The sequence below is a fragment of the Scardinius erythrophthalmus genome (genome assembly GCF_964197995.2).
Source record: "Scardinius erythrophthalmus genome assembly, chromosome: 10".
Classification (NCBI taxonomy): domain Eukaryota; kingdom Metazoa; phylum Chordata; class Actinopteri; order Cypriniformes; family Leuciscidae; genus Scardinius; species Scardinius erythrophthalmus.
This window is the reverse complement of record NC_138230.1, coordinates 36110799-36132414: the sequence shown is the minus strand read 5'-3', so window position 1 is coordinate 36132414 and position 21616 is coordinate 36110799. Positions and strand designations below refer to the sequence as shown.

General features: G+C 38.3%; 1 protein-coding gene across 1 annotated transcript; it reads left to right on the top strand.

Annotated features, from left to right (window-relative positions):
* The first annotated feature begins 1894 nt into the window (after positions 1-1894).
* Positions 1895-19744, top strand: nt5c1aa (5'-nucleotidase, cytosolic IAa). The gene is made up of 7 exons (XM_081376130.1): positions 1895-2242; positions 7503-7547; positions 10602-10769; positions 10903-11032; positions 14963-15085; positions 16033-16217; positions 18078-19744. The coding sequence occupies exons 1-7, from the start codon at positions 2096-2098 to the stop codon at positions 18432-18434; spliced, it is 1155 nt and encodes a 384-aa protein (XP_081232256.1). The 5' UTR covers positions 1895-2095; the 3' UTR covers positions 18435-19744.
* Positions 19745-21616: the final 1872 nt, after the last annotated feature.

Below are 21616 nucleotides of genomic sequence, written 5' to 3'. Positions count from 1 at the left end.
GTTACCAGCCAACTGAAACCATTTCATATACTGGCCAATGGCGATTTTTACTTGCATTTGGCTCTTGCCGAGTGTTTCAGTGTTAATTTTATGCCCTGTGTGGTAGGGCTGCACGATTTTGAGAAAAAACCTAATTGCGGTTTTTCTGACAAATATTGCGATTGCGGTGCGATTTTCGATTTTTTTGGTTTTATTTATTTTAAAGCTTAAAACTGTACTTTTTATGTAATTTATGTAATAAATATAACCTTATTGTAAAGTGTTACTGATTAGTTATACACCGATTCAGACGTCTCCTGAGTTCACTGTTGGAAAGATCAGTTGTTTTAACCATTCATTAAAATGAATCGGTTCAAAGGAGTCATTAGTTCGCGAATTGGACGTGTCATGCGCGTTGTGTGATTATCCCAGCAGTTAGGACATGGACATCCAAGATTTCTGTCAACACAGAAAACATTTCATCACTGGATATTTTTTTCGTTTAATTAAAGAGTTTTTTTTTTGTCAGTTAAATGTCCGGAACGCTTTTGAGTTCAATTTATTTAGCACAATTCACACCCAGCGGTAATTCAGGGGGAAAAAAAATCTCCGAATGATCCACATGAAACTTTGGTCTTCCGACCTTTTACCACCGTGTCGATTTATTTTGTGCGAGGGAGAGAGAGCAAGACAGCGCTTAGTTTGGAGACTGTGAAGTCTTGTTTACTTTCGCCAGGCTCCGAAGAGAGAGAGAGAGAGAGAGAGAATGCGCGCGCGCGCGACCGGCTCTCTCTCTGCTCGTTCTGTTAAACATGCGCCCTGTCACTCACAAGCGCAGCAGTTCATCTACATTACTCACCGATCAAATAATACTTTGGCGGGACAAAAATTCACTTTGGCGGGCGCTAAAACAAGTTCAATGCAGAAAATTCATGCGTGAATTTAACTTAGTAGGCTACATGACCATGCACTCGCACAAATGCGACCACATAAAATTTTAACTCGCACATTCTCAAAAAATGGTCGCATATTTCGGCCATTTCTGCGCAGTTACAAGCTTTTTCTATTGGCACAATTCGAGGTAGCCTACACGTTGTGTGTTAGCTGCTTTGCTGCTGACAGAAATACGGTGCACTGCATACAACCTTGTAACTTTCCATTGCCATTTCTAATTGGCCAGCAAGCCAGGAACGCGAGATTCGACCATTTTGATTGGCTAATAGGTTTGTCACTCAAATGTCAGAGGTGGGGGAAAAAACCTCAGACTCCTGAGGTTAGGTTATTGCGGGAGTTAAAACCTCAATATCGATGCGATAAAGGTTAATCGTGCAGCCCTACTGTGTGGTATCCTCTATGAGTGAAGAGAATGTAGTTCCTTTTCACCCAGAAGAGGGCAGCCAGCCTATCACTCTGTGTACAGTGTGGACAGTTTGTCACCCATTGCCCCAAGGCTGTTGAAAGGGCTACAACTAAGCAGCCAATCTCTGGCAAGGTTCTACATGAGGTCGAAGTGCTGCCTAGCAACTGATTATTGGGTTACAATGCCATCAGGGGGACAGAGGGGAGAAAGAACAGTCATGTTTGTGTTGATATCTATCTATCTGTCTGTAGTGTGTCAGGGCTGCCAATGACATGGGCAAGGACTAGGAAGGACAGCTGTCAGGGAAGCCCATTATTCATTGGCTGAAAGATGCTGATCCAGTTAGAATGTATGATATTTAGTTTAGTTTACTAAGAGAGTGAAAGAGAGCACATGCTGATAGATGAGAGCATGCAATAGAGGGAAAGGGAGGGGGACAGTATGTGCATGAGTGAGGGATGAGAGGAGGGAGGGTGAGAGAGAGAAGGGGCCAGATATCAACACATAGCGCGTCACAGCAGCAGATTGCAGGCAGAGCGTCAGAGCTGAGAGGATATAGCCGCACAGAACCAAAGCCAGCACTGCCATTAGACCTTGAAGCAGGAGATATACCATTGGATACCAACAGCACTGTCCTGCCTAAAGCTGGGAACACACACTGTGTGTGGAAGAGAGGCTGTGCATGTGAACAGAGAGAACAGCACAGCGTGATACAGCCCTGGATCAGTGTTTCGTTAATGAGAAGCGTTGGGGAGAATGAGTCTTGACCATGTTCAGGTCATGAAGGGGCAAGACCCCATGCCCAACACTTGTCCGCCAGCCTCAAACGGTGAGAGCAAAGCATCCTGGGAGGACAGCAAGGATATCCATGAAAATATGGCTTCTACAAAGAAGCCCAAATCAGTAAGTGTCCCATTTGTGATCATGTTTCACACTGTATTTGGACATTTGCATAGTATAACTCTTAACATTCATTGTGATGTGATTTTCCTATGGCTTCTGACCTTTTTCTGGTGAGGTCACACTTTTGACAGCTATTTAGTGTGCGAAATGTTTACATACAGTGAGTAGTGCACGTGTTTCAATGGCGCTGTGAAGCTAGTCTTATACCACATTTGCAGTCACTTTTCCCTCCACAGAGACCTGTAGTTTGTCAGAATAGCATAATTACATGAAATATAATTATAAAATAACATCTTTTAACTGTAAAGAGGATCATAGCCTTTCATGTTGTGGTGTCTGGTTGTGGTGTCAGTGTTTATAAAAGAGAAGCAGAACAGGTTTCATGGGAGGGGGGGGGGGGGTGATTGCACTATTAGGTAACAGTACTAATGTAAGGAGATAATGCCATTGGATGTGCAGCAGGTGCAGATCATTTAGACTCTGCGAACACCGCCGTAAAGATATCGAAATGCCATCTGTCATATGTAGTGGTGAATAAACTAGTGACAATCCTGGCAAGGGCAGAGCTTTATAAAAGGAGAGTTTGTCTGGCCTAGTGCATTATTTTTGTGTACTGGAGAACTTTAGATGTGTTATCAAATACACTTTGGATGGCACAGTCTCCTTAACACATAAAAACTGTTCTTTCAGCGTGTACAACAGGCAGCTGGTCAACACCATGTGGATAATTCCCTTCTCCGTCGTAGCCTTTAGCACTATGCTTATTATAAGCGGCACTGGCCTTTTCCAGACCTATTAATAACCTGCAATGCCTCCTCTTTGTTATCCTCTTGTATTCTCCTATTTCCAACACTTGCACTTGTTGCCCCAGACTGACCCAAGAATGCTTCATGGTTCTTGTTCCCATGCAGTGTCTACCTATGCAGTGGGTACAGAAAGTCACCACCCCCAATTTGGCAACTTTGACCTGCATGAACCCATATTAGCCAAGTGACGGAAATATTTTATTTAAAAACCCGACTTTATCTGTGCAAGTAGTGGAGCCCGGGGCTAGTCACACCTTTTTCTCCAGTGAGTGAATATATCTCAGTGTGTGGTTTTAAAGTTTTACCTTAAAATATTTCCTGGCACTATTGATTAGGAAGACGTTACAATTCATTTTAATGCATGTACACTATAGTGTTGTCATAATGGGAACAGGCACTTAAACAGCCACATGTAAAAGTTAATATATGAATATATTAATTTATTTAAATTGTAAAAAAAAAAAAAAAAATTAATCAATGTTGCAGAATTACAACAGACACTAGCCTACTTTTCAAATGTTTGGGGTCAGGAAGGTTTTTTTTTTTTTTTTTTTTTAAATTAAAACTTTTAATTAGCAAGGAAGTATAAAACTGATCGAAATAATAGTAAATACGACAGTAAATTAGTTCAAATAAATTATTTTCTTTTGAAATTTCTATTTTACAACAAATCCTGAAAAAAAATGTATCATAGTTTTCATGAAAATATTGAGTTGCACATTGATAATAATATATGATTCTTCAGCGTTAAATCAGCATATTAGAATGATTTACCATCACAGGAATAAATGACATTTAAAAAGCTTGTTTAGCTAATTAGCACAGATTGGGAAAATGTTTAACATTTCAACATGGAACTGACCCAAAACACAACTGCAAAGCATCTGTACAGTACATCAATATCATAGCCAGGGCCAAAATCTAAATCTCTCATCAAAAATCTGTCAAATGATTGGTAGGTTTGCCATCAACTGGTCTTTAATGTAATATCTCAAGGCCCAATTCCCAAATCAAAATGGACAATTCCACGTGCTCCTATTTTATGAGATTTAAGAGGGATGGTGTCTTTCTTTGCTCACTTTATATTTTTAAAGAATGGATGCAGTGCAAAGGATCAGAGGTTAAGTTTCTGTTTCCGCCTGGTAACAGAGAAAGAAAACACCGCGTTTATTTAGTTTATTCACCGGAAGATTGTTTCCTGAGACGAACTGCTACTGGTAACACTCAATCTTCAACAACCCCCCCATACTGTCTGTCTGTAACTGTATCTGTGCCAGTGTAATTAAAGTGTGTCTATATCAAGAGTTTGAAGCAACCATGAATAACCTCACATACTACTGAGCAAGCATTCAAGGAGCTTTTCCAAGCACATGGATTATTTAACATCACTACAGAAGAGCTAAAACCATAGATACTTATACGTAGATGCCACTTTCCATCGTCACCCACAGTAAGAATCAATTTTACTTTTTCTATGATACTTTTTAATGTCTTGTCAGCTGACGCCTTCGTCTTGTTTTATTGTGTTAAAGTCCCCGTGAACCGGAAGTTGCAAACGACTTTTCTCCAGTGTTATGACGTATTTCCCAGTGAAACGGAATATTGAACAGAGGCAGAGCCCGTCTACGGAGAGCCTGCCCACTCCCTATTAAGCTCTATTGTACCGAATTTTGGTTGTAGTTCCACCAGAGTTCCACTGGGGGCGATCGCCATGAGTGCAAAATGAATGGGAGTCAATGGGGCTAGACAGCTAAATGTGTCTCTTTCACCCGATTGCCGTTGATAAATCTCAAATCTGATTGTAGATTTTGCAAGTTCAACATGGGTTTTAGGTCGAAAGTTGAACGAACGAGTACTTATGTCCTTTCGTTTTCTTACAGGTTGAGTTGTTGTTGCCCATAACACGCTAGCATTCTGCTAATGAACGCTGATTGGTCAGTGAAGGACTGATTACGACCAGAGATACCGCTTGATGGCATCGTGTCATCCGCAGCGGGACCAGAAACAAACAAAACAAAAACTCTTCTAACAAGTGTGTTTACCTGTGTCAGCTGTGTTGTCGATGCCTCGAGAGAAAAGAAAGTGCACAGCGCGAACGCACCAGAGTGACTGAAGGATTGCCGTGAAGCAGTATCTCTGGTCGTACATGTATATGACGTCATTGACACTTTAAAAGACTTTTTAAAGCAAATACGTGACTCAAAAAAATCTAACACCCAGCAATGTGTAATTTATTTGCATCTCCTTTCGAATACAACATTCAAATTACAAGACAAAAAATTATATCCTGAGAAAAGTGGATTTTTATTGGTATAGCGCCATAGACCTCCATTCATTCTGCACTCGTCCTGTGAGCGCCCTCATATGGAATCAGAGAGGAACTGCAACCAGTTCAGAAGCCGGAAGTGTACTGAGAGTGAAACTTCTCGCCATATTAGACATTCTCTGACAGAGGGCAGGGTTTTACTCTAGCGCTCCTCCTCTCCATTTCTCGCTCATAGCAGACTAACGGTTTGAGGGGAGTGGTTACGCGTTGCCCAAACCAATTCCTCAAACCTACGTCATCGGAGAAGGTCCTCCAATGCAGAGGGGAGGGGCATTTTCAGATTTTGATTAAAGATTACCATGGTAAAAATTTTTTTTTTTAAATATTTTCTTGCACGGATTAATTGTTCACCACAAGACTAGTAATATGCGCTAACAAAGTAAATAGGGTCAATTTTGATTTCATGGGGACTTTAAGTGCATAGACTGTAAAAAAATATGGACGTAGTGTCCGTGACGTCACCCTTAGGCTTCTGAAGAGCATTTTTGAAGCCTAAAGTGGGCGGAGCCGACCGTCGCCATCTTGGCCTTGCGTCACTCCCGGATAACAGAAAATGGACAAACAGGCGGGGCGTGAGTGGAGCTGAGGAGCGGAGCCTGGCCTGGCTATCTGAAATCACCTAGCTCGACGTGATCGAGTTAGCTGATGATGTAAAGCCAATTAAACGTTCCTATTTTTGCCCTTCGAAATATTATAATAGTTAAAAGACATGGCTACAAGTGAGACTGTGTATTACTTCGAGAGTGTTTGTGTACGACAGTGATTTATGTGCATACATGTCCGTCACTCTTTCATGGTCCGTCAGCGCGGCATTGCTCAAGTTCGTAGAGAGCTTATTCAGTCCATTTTAAATTCTGATGTTGGCCGTCTCTCAAATGGGTTATGGTTTAACCGTTAAACCATAGATATATTGCCTTTGAAGTGCAAGTAAATGCGCTAGAAAATCCGCGCTCATTCACGGACGGAGAAAGCGCCGACGCCTGCATGAATTCATCTGACGGTACATAAGCATATTATAATCCATCTGTTCCATGGGAGCAGAACGAACGAGCATTTATTGACGTTTTAAATTTGAAAACCCCAAAAAGCAACGAAATTGTCAGACATCCATTAGTGCATGTTCACAGAGGAAAACAACTGAAATACAGCGCTGGTTTTTCTCTCGAACGATAACGACGGAATCCAAAGACGTGAGCTTTGTAACGTTACCCAAGTATTAAAATTGTATGAAATGATAATCCCGAAAAAAAGCACAAACACTGCAGAGATGGCAAGTTCAGCAGCTAACATTGCTGAGGTGAAGTGACGGCTAGTAACAGCAGACAAACGGCTAGCACTGACAGCGGCAATCCATCTGTCACTCAAGTGGCTTGGCCACACCCTTAAATTTAAATATTAATCAACTAAACGGACGAGTTATAATATAATTCACCCCCCTCACAGTTGTTATGAAGGGCAAAATTAGCTGTATAGACCAAATCCACATACAGACACCAGGCTTTAAACACGTTTTTTTCTGCTGTAAAGTTGGTCATTTTAACATGAGGGAGATACAGATTTGACTCACTTCTGACAACAGCCTCAAGCGGCCAGTCAACGAATTACAGTTTAACTCACTTCCGTGTTGGTTTCAAGGGAGAGACGGGGAGGTTGCCGCTTGGTTAAGTGTAGCAAAATCATCTGCTGAAGTCTATAGATATTCATACATGCGTCTAAATACGGTTGCAGATGCTCAGTTAACTTGCTCTTGAATGTTCACTGACCGCTCCAATATGGTGGACGGTTTATGTATAAAGGCCCATTGAAATGGCTGCTAATGAGGCATCTATGTATCTATACATCCATTCCAAAGCGCCACAACTCGGATATCACTTATCCATGACTCTTAGTGAAATACAGTGTCTTTTAATGAATCAGAAGTATACCAATATTGTCGTTGGTTTTATGGTCATCATGATAGGATGGTTCTGTTCTCAACAAGGTTCATCTGTGATATTAGCATTTTGTCCCAGCTGTGTTTTCCTATTCATTTCCACTCATGGCAATTCTTTCCCAACCAGAACATATATGTATTGTTACTTGCATTACATAAAACATGGAGGTTGATATGAAATGTTATTTTATGAAGGGACCTGTGAGACGGACCAGGAAGGTGGAGGGAGGCATATTTTTTGTAAGTATTTTCAAAGGGTCATGCAGATTTTCCTCTCTGCCATTTCATTAACAATCTGTTCTGCTTGGCTCTACTAAACGCATGACCGTTTGACCCACAATATGGACTTACAGCTCATGGTTTGATGGTGCTTCAATACATTTGACAGTGTTTTTAAGTGACATTACTGGGTACAAAGAAAAGTTATTAAAGATGCTTTAAATTTTTAAGTAGAATCAACTTGGATGTTTAATTCATTTCAATTTACATTAAACTGACTTTTAAAAATGAGTTGAATCGTGTATATGTAAAAACATATGTTGTCATAACTTATTGATAATTTAATTTTTACAGGATTGAAATCCTTTTTTTAGTAGATATTAGTGTTATATACTTATATCCGAGATATATAAGGCATATATATAGTTGATGTGCATGTGCAATTCATTCAACATTTTTTGCTTTCCAATTGACCACACAAGAGAGATAGAAAAATGGCAGAATGAAAGTGCAGAATAAGCAGTGTTACCACAATATCACACAGAGTGAGGGCCTAAAGTCTGAGTCTAAGAGTGGAAATAACAAAAAAATAATGTTCAATTTAATATTTTTTTTTAAATTACAAATTAAATTATCACATATTTCTTTAATTATAAAACTAAAGTATTTAAAGGTGCTGTATGTAATTTTTTGACTGTACTAAAGCATAAAAATGACCGCAGATATTTAGGACACAAGTTCACGCTCGTTTCTCTGAAAAACAATGCAACAGCCAGTTATTTTACTTTGAAATGTGCGTTCTGTGTCGAAATGTCTGTTTTTGTTTTGGTCCGTGTGATTCCGCCCGTTTTAAGTCTTCTTGGGCCCCTTTGAAAATGTGCTGAGGCCCCTAGTGGGCCCCGGTCCCACCGGTCACTGGGATACTTCACACTTTTTCCCACATATAAATACATTCTAATTTAATAATTCTATTTTTTGTTCCTAAAACATCCTAAATGTTTGCATGTTCTAGAAGTGTAACTTTCTTCCCTGTGTTTTTGCCCTTATGTTTCTCTCTGGTTCAGAAAAAACTAATGTATTGGTAAAATAGCACATATAGCTGGTAAGTGGGCACTACAGTACAGACAATTACGACAGATTCTAAAGAGCAGGTCAATGTTAACTTTTTCCTGATCTGTAAAGGGCTTTTAGAGTAAATGTTCCATCTAACAGCGTGCCTAATAGTTGAATTCTGGTCCAACTGCCCATCCTGCCCATTCCCTTTGTAATGCAGTGGCCACTTATCCACTCTCATTTCCCGGTAATGTCTCATTTCCACAACCACTGGAGCCCCTTTTATTAAAGATTTTCCCAGACCTGCTCAAATCTGTCAGGATCTCCCAGCATGACCAAGAGTGGCAACATGGCTCATCTGGAATGGCAAGTCAGTCTCCGGTTCTTTGGGGAAAGAGGCTTTTAACTCATGACAGATTAATTTACACAGGCTTGTCCTTTTCCCATAACCCCCCAGGCAGTTCATGTGTCTGGTCGGAGGGTATAGTCGCTCGGGTGAGGGCATGCTGAACGGCACGCACAGCGGTCTGGCTGCGTCACACTGTAGTCCCTTTCCAAAATTAACTAGCCCTGCTCTTCCTGGTGGTTTCCCGTGACATACTGAGCTAGCATTCAGCTGATGTGTGGGCCATGTGACTATACATAAACACTGTACATGTTTTATGCTCTGCTGCTGGAATCAAATTACCAACTACACCATTTGATACATTACCAGCACTGAATTGTCCACTGAATTACAGAACAGGGATAGAAAACATTACTTGGAAGTGATTTTTAATTTGATCACTGGATCACTCTCAGTGGTCTATCTATGTGACAGCATGAAATACTGACTGAATAACAAAATTGGGGATCAGAGCTGTGATGGCCACGGTAATCTCATTTCTTCCAGTCCTGTCTGACCCACTCTGAAACCGGAGATCCTAATGTGCTCTTTATTAATCGCGCTACTCTTGCCTTCTTACTTAACAAGATAATCTGTAATGACGCATGGTTGCTTGCTTTGGAGAGATGATTATTGCATTTCATACTGTTCTTTTAATTGCTTTATGCACTCTGTCATATTCTGTCATAATTTCCTCACCCTTATAATGATTCAAATCAGTATTGTTTATGATCTTCCATGGTACACAAAAGAAGATGTTTAGCAGAATGCTTCAGTGGTCTATATTGTGAACTATATTTTACAGTTAGTCATTTGAAGAAAAAACGATACCTATGTGACATTGTTATTCTGTAAATTTCCTTTTATATGTAATTATTCAAATATGGTGTATTAAAGGGATAGTTCACCCCAAAAAAACGACATGACGGTGAGTGATAGAAATGATGATAGAAGTTTCATTTTTGGGTGAACTATCACTTTACAATGTCTCGTCAGGTTCTTTAATCAATGATACTAAATGTCATTGGTTCTTTTTTTTATACATTTGAAATAATTAAAATAAAATATAAATATTAGAGGAAAAACTTAAAAAAACAAAAATTAGAAATGAAGTATTAAAATGTGTAAAAAAGCTAAATAGAAAAAAAAAATTATATGACAAAACCACAGAAGACAATTATTAAAACTTAAACTAAAATGTATATTTTAAATGTAAAAATAAAAGGAATTTCAAGATAAAATACATTTTTTAAAATATTATTTTTAAAATTCAAACATTTCAAAAATAAAAGCTCATTTAAAATATGAAAACGTTCTATAACAGTGTATAAATAACATTGATATCCATTTGCGATATGCAAGATTTAAAGCAAGATGTGCAAATTCAACTCACAAGTGAAATTTGAGCACTAAAAGATTTTTAGTGAAAACTAACAGATATTAGTGAAAACTGGCTTAAATTTCAGTCTATTTGTCACACAGAGCTATCATATAGAGTCATATAGACCACTTTAATGAAAAACATGGACATGCTTTTTGCCAACAGAAGAAGGTACCCGGTACTTGCACGTTATATGCTCAAAATTGCCTTGTGTTTGTGATGAATGTCTCACAGCACTTTCACCATCCCTATTCAGCCCAAACCAGAGAACGCAGTCACCATTGCAGTGTCATCGCGGGTTATGTTCCGCACGGAGAAAGAGGAGAAGGTGTTTGTGGAGCAAGGAATAGAGGAGTACCTCAGGTATCAGATGGAGCATGAGAATGAGCCTTTTGCTCCTGGTCCAGCATTCCCGTTTGTTAAGGTAATACACAAGGATATACAAATATAATGCATTATTAAGTTATAATTTTAAACAAAACGACATTGCCTTAGCAATATTGATTGATTCTACACCTCTTCATTTGATAGAGACCTTATTTGGCATGTTTTCTCAGGCACTGGAGACAGTAAACAACCGGTTGCGGGAGCTCTACCCAGAAAGTGAGGAGCTTTTTGACATTGTGCTGGTAACTTACAACCATGCCCACGTAGGCGTCAGACTCATCAACACCATCAACCACCACAGTAAGTGTATTACTAACCCACCCATAACCTGGATTCATACTATCCATAAACATGTACATGTTCAGAAAGGTCCACTGCTGTACACTGCAAAAAATATATTTTCTTTCTCAGTATTTTTGTCTTGTTTTTCAGTACAAATCTAAACATTTTTAAATCAAGATACATTTACTTGAGAAGCAAGATGACATAAAATATTAGGTCTTGTTTTCTGAAAAATGCATAAAATGAAAAAAAAACAAAAAACATCTGCCAATGGGGTCAGAAAAATAAACTTAATTTAAGGGGAAAACAAGATTATTTTTCTGACCCCACTGGCAGATCATTACTGTTGCAAAAGCTGAAACCTTTCAATTAAGTCAAGTAAAAAAAATGCATAGTGCTTTCCACAATTATATGCATAATCATTTCAAAACAGCTTTACAGAAAGTTATACAGTTATGTCATAACTTAGTGCCTTAGTGCTATACCATAAAAGTTTAGGGGCTGATACAGGCTATCCTCTGATTTTTAGACCTATAGCTATATTGTATTTATAGTGTTGTCTAGACACACATCTGAGCATTCAATGGTAATTAAGAGATTTAAGAAGATTGGTATTGTTCCTATCAAGAGATTTAAATATTGGTTGGTTTCGTTCAAAGAAAGAGTAGTGATTCTCAGAAAGTAATGAAGTTAAGTCTGATGGTTAGGCACATGCCGGCGGCGGAAAAATATTTATGCTCATATTAACAAAGCAGAAAATTATTATTCATATTAGAAAAGGCAGTAAAATCACAATCAAATCAATAACAAAACGTATAGAATATTATCAATCTATAAGTTGAAAGTATGGGATGGAAAGTAACTACATGATTCTGAAGACACAAAACTGTAAATGCAAATGTTTTCTTAGAAGATAAATCTCCAGCTGGCCAATAATATCTTCCCACAGAGATGCATGTGACACCTCTAACCTTTGTAGCACAAACCAGCCACTTCCTGCTCAGCTCCCTGTAGCGCCTCAGCTGGACTGGGTTTGATCGTTCCAGTGGCTGACTGAAGAAAAAACAAACATCTCTCCATCTTTTGGCCTTTCCTCAGACAAAACAACAAAAATGCGGATATGGACTGATGTTTCGAGAGCCATTTGAAGTCAGAACTATGTGTTCTGAACCCCAAAAAAATGTTAGATGTTTGTTAGGAGATAAATGTGAGCCTGATGCTCCAAAACCCAAGAAAGAAAGCAAAAATGATATAAAAGAACACAACAAATAAGAATGTCCGGGCCAATATATTTTTCTTTTATCAAAATCAGTGGTTTCTACCATTAACATTTACAAATAGAAGCACTATGGCAGGGGTGTCCAATTTTTCCAGCTGAGTTTGGCTGCAATCAATTCCGAAATTACATACTTCCCTATAGGCAAAAAAACAGAATGTGACTGAAGAAGTATGTCTGAATACAGTATTTTAGAAAAGTGTAGGCAAAATGTACCCGGATGACCTACTTCTTCCGGTGAGAAGTGCATACTGTGGAGTACTATCCCATGAGGCTACAGGAGAGGATTTGTGAATGGCAGTGATGCCGACACAACTGACATTGGTAGGTCACGTGATAATGACAGCATGGCCAATTTAGTACATCCAGATTACACTCATCCTACACTCATTCAACTTGTTCCAAGTTGAACACACCTATACTTTCATGATCTTGTGGTCAACAACAACAAATCAATGCTAGTTCAATATCACTGCCCCCGGCTTTCATCAACATTTCAATGCTGATCCAACATACTTTATAGCCTGGGTCTCCCCATGCTGCCTTATTCACGCTGCTAGGCAGCCTGGATACCATGGACCAGATTTTCCCCTCAAAAAGGGAACCAATCACAGAACGGGGAGGGAGCAGCAAGATGATGACAACGTCTATGCGACACACCGAAGCAGTTTGTTTATCTATGGATCCAACATGGCATCAGACGTGAAGTTACCTTTCGATGCAGCCTTAGATAGTGTTCTAAGTAGTTTAGAACGCAACTTTATTTCGTCTTCTTCCTCATCAAATTTCTGTCGCTCTACATACGCCATCTGGTATAATTGAAACGATTGGCTATGAGCTACGTACAGGCGCATTTGATAGACATTCATAGTGCCCAATAAACGACTCTGGGCAGTCGTAAACCACACCTCAAATACGAGAAAATGAACATATGGTTCCCAGACCACGTCTCAATGAGAAAGAGGTCTGACGTTAGCCAGGCTACATACTTTAAACATTAAAATGTCAATCTCAACCAAAATGATGGACCAAATGATGGATCAAAGCTCAACATTGTATCAATATCACCTTGCTATATCTGGGATGGCCTTTTTAAAATATATATCATTTAGGTTCATTAGGCCATATCTGGTCTGCATATATATTTTAATTTAATGGCTCTCAGGAATACTTGATTCTGATTAGTCAGTCACAGCATTTGCCAGTTGGTTTTTTTTTTTGTATAATGAGGCTAAACTGTATATTAGGTCCTATTTGGTGCTGTCATTTGGTTTCATGCCTTCCATTGCACTCAGCAGTTTCTTTTTACATGATAAAATAACTTAAAATAACAAAGTGAGTAGCCATATAAGTTTGATAATGTACAGTTATTGTAAAATTATTATTTTAGCTAAATAACCCCCTTCAGGATGATACAAGATCCCACCAATGTGCGTCAGGATCCTGATCAGGGTTCAATTTACGATGATACCTTACTTTACTCCTGGGCAAACTTGGCTTGACATGTCATGTAAATGAAACCTGCTGCTAATGTCTTACAGAGCAGGCACTCATACCCTAGAGTGTCAAAGGCTAAAAGGGGCACATTACCCCAACATTTCCCACCAGTCTCAAGCTTTCCATCTGTTAAACAGTTCATAACTGAGGTGTCTCAATGGTGAAACCTTCTAATTGAAAACGGTGATACATTGATTAAATAATTTGAGAACATTTTCAGTAAATAGTACTTACAGATTATGAAGCTAATAGATAAATGTATTTCAACATACACTCATGTGAGAGGAAGACTCAAGTCATATAAAAGCCTTTCTGTTTTACACGGAAATGGTCACCTCAGGGGGGCGGCCATTTTGAGATCACATGACCAGCTGAATAATACTCCCTTTGGCTGCGTCTGAAATCTCCTACTCTCTTGAGTAGGTACTTATTTTTAATAAGTAATTACTTCACGACTGCTAAAAAGTGTGTTCTATATGGTATGGATGTGTGTAGTATGAATGTAATCCGAAAGTGCTACATTCGCCATGTTGTCATTATCATGTGACTTACCAGCGTCAGCTGAGTCGCTTCACTGCCATTCACAAATCCTCTCTTGTGGCCTCATGGGATAGTAAAGAGTCCATTTTATGCACACTTTAGAATCTCACCAGAAGTAGGTAATCCGGGTACTTTTTGCCTGCTCTTTTATGAGTAGGCCTACTGTGAATTCAGACTGTTATTGTTATTTTTATTCTTATGTTATTTCCCTACTATATAGTAGAGAAGTATGCTATTTCGGATGTAGACTGTATCTTAGAAAATAAATTACTCATGGCTGACTGCTAATAGAGCATTTATACAATGGCATTGATAACTGAAATACACCCCCCCCCCTCCTCCTTTTTAATACTGCATTAACACCACTAGGAGTCACTATAAATCGTAGAGTGCCAAATCAGCCACATTTACTATTTATTGATCAATATCCATACCTATAGTAGTTTAAATAAGAATTGTCAACAACAACAAAAAAAAGCATTAAGGTGCTGACTATGATAATAACTGATAAAATGTGTAACAATAGCTTGAATGCTTTGGATAAAAGCATCTGCCAAATGCATAAAAATCAATGTAATAATAACAGGATCTCACGAAAATGTAATTGCTGATTCATATTATTCTCTTGTCCCCAGATCTATTCATTGAGCGGTTCGTCATGACAGGAGGTAGCAGCCCCATTGGGTACCTGAAAGCTTGGCATACAAACTTGTACCTGTCTGCCAATGCTGAAAAGGTTCAGGAAGCCCTTTCTGAAGGTTAGTAAATATGAGATGACACATGCAGCAAGTACTTCATCTTGTTGTCTTTTACATTCAGTAAATCAAGAGAAATGTGTCATTAATGTGTAACAAGCAGTACACATTTCACCTTTACAGATGCTTATAAGAGACCATTGAAATTATGATAATATAATATTTAGAATGACAAAATGTAGTTGCTTACAAAGGTTTCAATCAATTTGGATTTACAAATGGTGAGTAAAAGTATAGTATGTGAAGCAGAATTGGTGTAAGTACAAATACTTAGTCACAGCAAAGAAAAAACATATGAAATCTTGAACAGGTGTGCTTTACAGACATTAGATTTGTAGTATATTTAGATAGTGATTTGAGAGGTAACCTGTCAATAACTTTGAATTATGAAAAGTGCCGAATTACTTTGTGGTCAAAATGCCTCCAAAGGAATTGCTCTTGCAGTTTGCCATTTAAAGATCCTTTCAGTGAACTCGCTCTTGGCACGGTTACGTTGTACAGAGGGCGTACACGATTGTTCCCTTTAACCTTAAACTAACTAATACTGAACTAAAAAATGAAATTAAAAAGTGTACAGTACTAACCAGGTAGTAATAGAAGATGTTTGTTGTAATGATGACAGTAGCGCACACACAAGTAGTAGGTTCAGAATCAGATCGCCTAGTGTGAGTAAATGAACACCATATGTTGCTTTGTTTAGTATCACAGATTCACATCATTATCATATGAATAATTGCATAAATAAATATGTATAAAATACTCCAAATAAAACTAACTGAAATGGGGGAAAGCACTGACTCTATATCGACTGAATGTTTAACAATCCAATGACCTATTTGGTTTGCTGAGGCTTAATGGGGCCTAAATAACATTTGCTTGAAATGCCATTTATTACACAGCTTTTCCCCTAGGCTGGTAAACTTTACTTTTGTCTTTGCGTTTTCTTACAGGGATTGCAGCAGCCACCATGTTTATGTCAGAAAAACAAATCGAGGTATCCGAGACCCAGCTGAAAGTGGCATTTGATGGCGACGCTGTTCTCTTCTCCGATGAGTCTGAGCGTATTTTCAAAGCCCACGGCCTGGACAAGTTCTTCGAGCATGAGAGGGAAAATGAAAACACATTGTTAGATCATGTATGCAATTTCACTGTTACCCATTTTAACTGAAATAAGCTACAGAGCAAATGCAAAATACATGTTTAGAGGCAAAATGTGTGTCATTTTGGTCACACTTTAGATTAGGGTCCAATTCTCACTATTAACTAACCACAACTTTGGCCTCAATAAACCCCTAATTACTGCTCATTAATAGTTAGTTAAGTTTAGATTAGGTAGTTGTTAAATTTAGGTATGGGGATGTAGAATATGATCATGCAAAATAAGGCATTAATATGCACTTTATAAGTACTAATAAACAGCCAATATCCTAGTAATATGCATGCTAATAAGCAACTAGTTAAAAGTGAGAATAAACAAAATGTTACCGTAATTTATATATATACAGTGGGGAGAACAAGTATTTGATACACTGACGATTTTGCAGGTTTTCCCACTTACAAAGCATGTAGAAGTCTGTATTTTTTATCATAGGTACTCTTCAACTGTGAGTGACGGAATCTAAAACAAAAATCCAGAAAATCACATTGTATGATTTTAAAGTAATTAATTTGCATTTTATTGCATGACATAAGTATTTGATACATCAGAAAAGCAGAACTTAATATTTGGTACAGAAACCTTTGTTTGCAATTACAGAGATCATACGTTTCCTGTAGTTCTTGACCAGGTTTGCACACGCTGCAGCAGGGATTTCGGCCCAATGCTCCATACAGACCTTCTCCAGATCCTTCAGGTTTCGGGGCTGTCGCTGGGCAATACGGACTTTCAGCTCCCTCCAAAGATTTTCTATTGGGTTCAGGTCTGGAGACTGGCTAGGCCACTCCAGGACCTTGAGATGCTTCTTATGGAGCCACTCCTTAGTTGCCCTGGCTGTGTGTTTCAGGTCGTTGTCATGCTGGAAGACCCATCCACGACCCATCTTCAATGCTCTTACTGAGGGAAGGAGGTTGTTGGCCAAGATCTCGTGATACATGGCCCCATCCATCCTCCCCTCAATACGGTGCAGTCGTCCTATCCCCTTTGAGAAAAGCATCCCCAAATTATGATGTTTCCACCTCCATGCTTCATGGTTGGGATGGTGTTCTTGGGGTTGTACTCATCCTTCTTGTTCCTCCAAACACAGTGAGTGGAGTTTAGACCAAAAAGCTCTATTTTTGTCTCATCAGACCACTTGATCTTCTCCCAATCCTCCTCTGGACTTCTTCCATTTTCTAATAATTGCGCCAACAGTTGTTGCCTTCTCACCAAGCTGCTTGCCTATTGTCCTGTAGCCCATCCCAGCCTTGTGCAGGTCTACAATTTTATCCCTGATGTCCTTACACAGCTCTCTGGTCTTGGCCATTGTGGAGAGGTTGGAGTCTGTTTGATTGAGTGTGTGGACAGGTGTCTTTTATACAGGTAACAAGTTCAAACAGGTGCAGTTAATACAGGTAATGAGTGGAGAACAGGAGGGCTTCTTAAAGAAAAACTAACAGGTCTGTGAGAGCCAAAATTCTCAGTGATCAAATACTTATGTCATGCAATAAAATGCAAATTAATTATTTAAAAATCATACAATGTGATTTTCTGGATTTTTGTTTTAGATTCCGTCTCTCACAGTTGAAGTGTACCTATGATAAAAAATACAGACTTCTACATGCTTTGTAAGTAGGAAAACCTGCAAAATCGGCAGTGTATCAAATACTTGTTCTCCCCACTGTATATAGATACTTTTTGCATTTGCTGCCACTAGTGGAGTACAGTACAAAATGACACACTTGACCTTTAAATTAGCAGATATAATATGTTATATAAAGCTCCAAGAGCAAGACTGAACATCCTTGTTCTTCAGTTTGTGCTACAATACATACTGTAATGAATCTGTCCACCTCACAGGGGCCGCTGAAGGGTTTCCTAGAATTGCTTGGGAAGCTTCAGAAGAAATTCTATGCTAAAGGCCACCGTCTGGACTGTCCCATCCGCACCTACCTCGTGACGGCCCGCAGTGCAGCCAGTTCAGGCATCCGTGCCTTAAAGACACTCCGTGCCTGGGGACTAGAGATAGACGAGGCTCTTTTCCTGGCCGGCGCACCAAAAGGCCCCATGCTGGAGAAAATCCGACCCCACATCTACTTCGATGACCAGATGTTCCACGTGGAAGGTGCCGCAGAAATGGGTGCCATCGCTGCCCACGTGCCCTATGGGGTTGCACAGAAATACCCTCATAAAAAAAGCACAAATACAGCAAAATAACAAAGACAGGGATGATATATAGAGGTACATTATGTTCTTATTTTGGACGTGACGTTCAAGTGGCAGACATTCTTTTTTTTTAAGTCATTTGTGCACTCAATGGATCCAGATCTCAGTATTCTCTTGGCCTTTTTTCCATGTGATGCAAGGCCACACACAACATATAGCCAAAAAGATTCAACCCAGTGCTGTTCTTTTGGAGTTATTCAGGACATGACTCTTGAAATATGCATTATTATGCATTATGATAAAGAAATTGTGCCTCTTGTGAAGCACGGTCATTTTCATCTAAGCATGCACTTCCCAGCGACAGTTTGTCGAAAAACAAATGACATTATCTTACTGTTAAAATTTAATGTGTGCTGCTATTCTTAAATCTAAAGTGACTAAGGGAAAATGTACTGAAATAGTGTTTACACAGTGTATGTTTTGAACTGCACTGTATAATGCAGCAATTGACTGTGATGGTGTTCTTGTTTATTGCTGTAGAATAGATGGTGTTGTGTGAGTCAAACTACACTATTGTTTTATGTAGTCTAATGTATGTGGTCGTATACGATGGATGGAGTATTAGTCTGTAATATAATGTTCGACATTGAAAAGAAGCCATAGTATTTTACATTTGAGAGAATTAAATATATAGAAATCTATAGAAAGGTAAAGTATATTTTCTTTAAAGTTTTTCTTATCTGGATTCAATAATGTATACACTACTGTTCAAAAGTTTGGGGTACGTTTTTTTTTTTAAAGAAATGAATTATTTTATTCAACAAGGATGCATTAAATTGATCAAAGGTGACAGTAAAGACATTTAGAAAGATTTCAATTTCACTTTCTATTCATCAAAGAATAGATTATGGTTTTCACAAAAATATTATTCAGCACAAGTGTTTTTAACATTGATAATAATCAGAAATGTTTCTTGAGCAGCAAAACAGCAAATTAGAATGATTTCTGAAGGATCATGTGACACTGAAGACTGGAGTAATCATCACAGGAATAAATTGCACTTTAAAATATGTTAAAATAGAAAACAATTATTTGAAATTGTAATAATATTTAACAATATAACTGTTTTCACTGTATTTTTGATCAAATAAATGCAGCCTTGTTGAACATAAGAGACTTATAAAAAAAAAAAAAAAAAAAAAAAAAGTCCATTTATTTGTAGTAAAAAAAAAACATCTAAACACTGCCATATCTTAATTGAGCTACATTACCTGCCACTCTTTTTCTCCAGATTTGTCCTTTCTTGTTACACATAATCCTTGGTTTGGAATCGAACACACAAATAAAGGTTATTATCATTATCCAGAATTGGCATCTGATTATTATATTATACAGTAAGACATAATTCCCTGCAATGATACTAGTTTATTCACGTTTCTTGTGCATCGTCTTCTTGTGTCACTGTGCTGTTTAGTAATGTTTTGCAGCGTCTGTCCTATAAACATTATTGGAACAAATTGTGTTGACATCAGTGTTTAGACAGCTTCTTTAAAATAATCTCTCATTGTTAAATCTACACGAAATGTGACAGATTAGCTGCCTCCTCCATAACTGTCTGTTCATTTGCAGAGATCTGGCACTGTGCTGTTGTTCTCTGGATAATATGGTATGAGAATATCAATATTATTAAGGTATATAATGCCATAATTATTGTTTAGTTTTAAAAGATAGTGTATGTACTGTAATCCAGGTACATTCAGGCAAATTGAGCCACTTTTTTTACATTGTGATGTAATGATTGTCAAAAGAGGTCCAATTTACGTGAGTTCACCCTATTAGTCACAATAATGAAAAATAATAACATTTAATGTCATGTCATCAGCTGATACGAATACAGACATCATGTAGTAAATAGCATCATCAGAGACATTTTCAATATTGAATGAACCTTATTAAGGTTGCTAACTCTGTGAAGCAGATATAATTTCAGCTTTCATTGTGCTGTCTATAATGGTAACGGTTATTGATGGAGAACATATTGCTCTCTGAATAGCACATTCTGTTCTGACCGAATTATTTTATTGAATGTTTTTTGCATTTAGAACCTAATGTAAAATTACGAGGAGTGCAGAATTTTATGAGGACATGCACAGAACTTTTGCATCAGTTTCACTGTCAGCGTATTTCTCCTGCAAATGCTGTACAGACAAAAGACTAATTACATAATAGTCCTTCAGCTGTGCCTTGTTCAGTGTAAAGAATGAACTGTTTTATATTTTTGAGAGTATATTTTAGGAATCTTGGCATGTACCTCCTCAGCATTACACTAGATGGCAGCAGTGCTTTATGTTATCCTTAATGACCGTACACGATCTAAAAGCTGAAGACCTTCAAAACATTAATGCTACCATAATCTCAAAACAAATCTTAAATCATTTATGAATAAGAAACAATTTTGTGCAAGTTATTATTTTGTGCACCATCCTATGTAATGCTGGAGTTTTCAGTCTGAAAGTCTAAAAACGGGCCTAGAATTTGTCAGTGTCCAAGCACTTGTTAAGCTCAGCGAGGTTTTGAAACTAAAAAGAGAAGAAATGAATGATCTCTCTGTTGATTATTGCTGCTGGTGCCAATTACCCAGAAGGCTTGCCAAACTGCAGGCACAGATAAACTAGAGGGCTATCAAGCAACTGGGCCTCTGAGGCGCCATCGTGGTAATGAGGCCATCGTTGCCGACCCCGTGTGTAGTGATTGATCAGAGATCGTTTCCATTTTATTACTTCAGAGAAGTGCTGGGGAGGGAGTACTGCCATCTGGCTCGCTTTATTAATGCACTCACACACTGTTTAAATAAGCAAATGAAAATCTTCTGCTAAACAGACTTTCAATAAAATAGGCATTTGATTTTTTAAATTAGAAGCTGACTAAGAAAACCAACTCGGGATGCATTTGAATAGCATCTTCATTTCAAGCGCAAAACTTTCCAATGAAAGAATAACAAAATGTAAAACTGCTGCTGATTGTTTAATTTGAACGAATGAGGATATACATGTTATAAATACTTTGCCTTTAGAGGCGCTTCAAATCGATTACGTGTGATAATAAAGCTCACAGAAATTGAATTCTGCCTGCAGATCGATGGTGGTGTTGAAACTAGTTTGGCTGCTTATGGAAAACCATTTATGCCCTCAGGAAAATAAATTCATAACACTTTTACTTCCTTCCTGCAAAGT

What these genes read in the sequence shown, in the direction of transcription:
- nt5c1aa (XM_081376130.1), top strand. Translation starts at nt 2,096, where the DNA reads ATGAGTCTTGACCATGTTCAGGTCATGAAGGGGCAAGACCCCATGCCC. An exon ending in CTACAAAGAAGCCCAAATCA is followed by an intron (nt 2,243 to 7,502) that starts GTAAGTGTCCCA and finishes TATTTTATGAAG; the next exon opens with GGACCTGTGAGACGGACCAG. An exon ending in AAAACACATTGTTAGATCAT is followed by an intron (nt 16,218 to 18,077) that starts GTATGCAATTTC and finishes TCCACCTCACAG; the next exon opens with GGGCCGCTGAAGGGTTTCCT.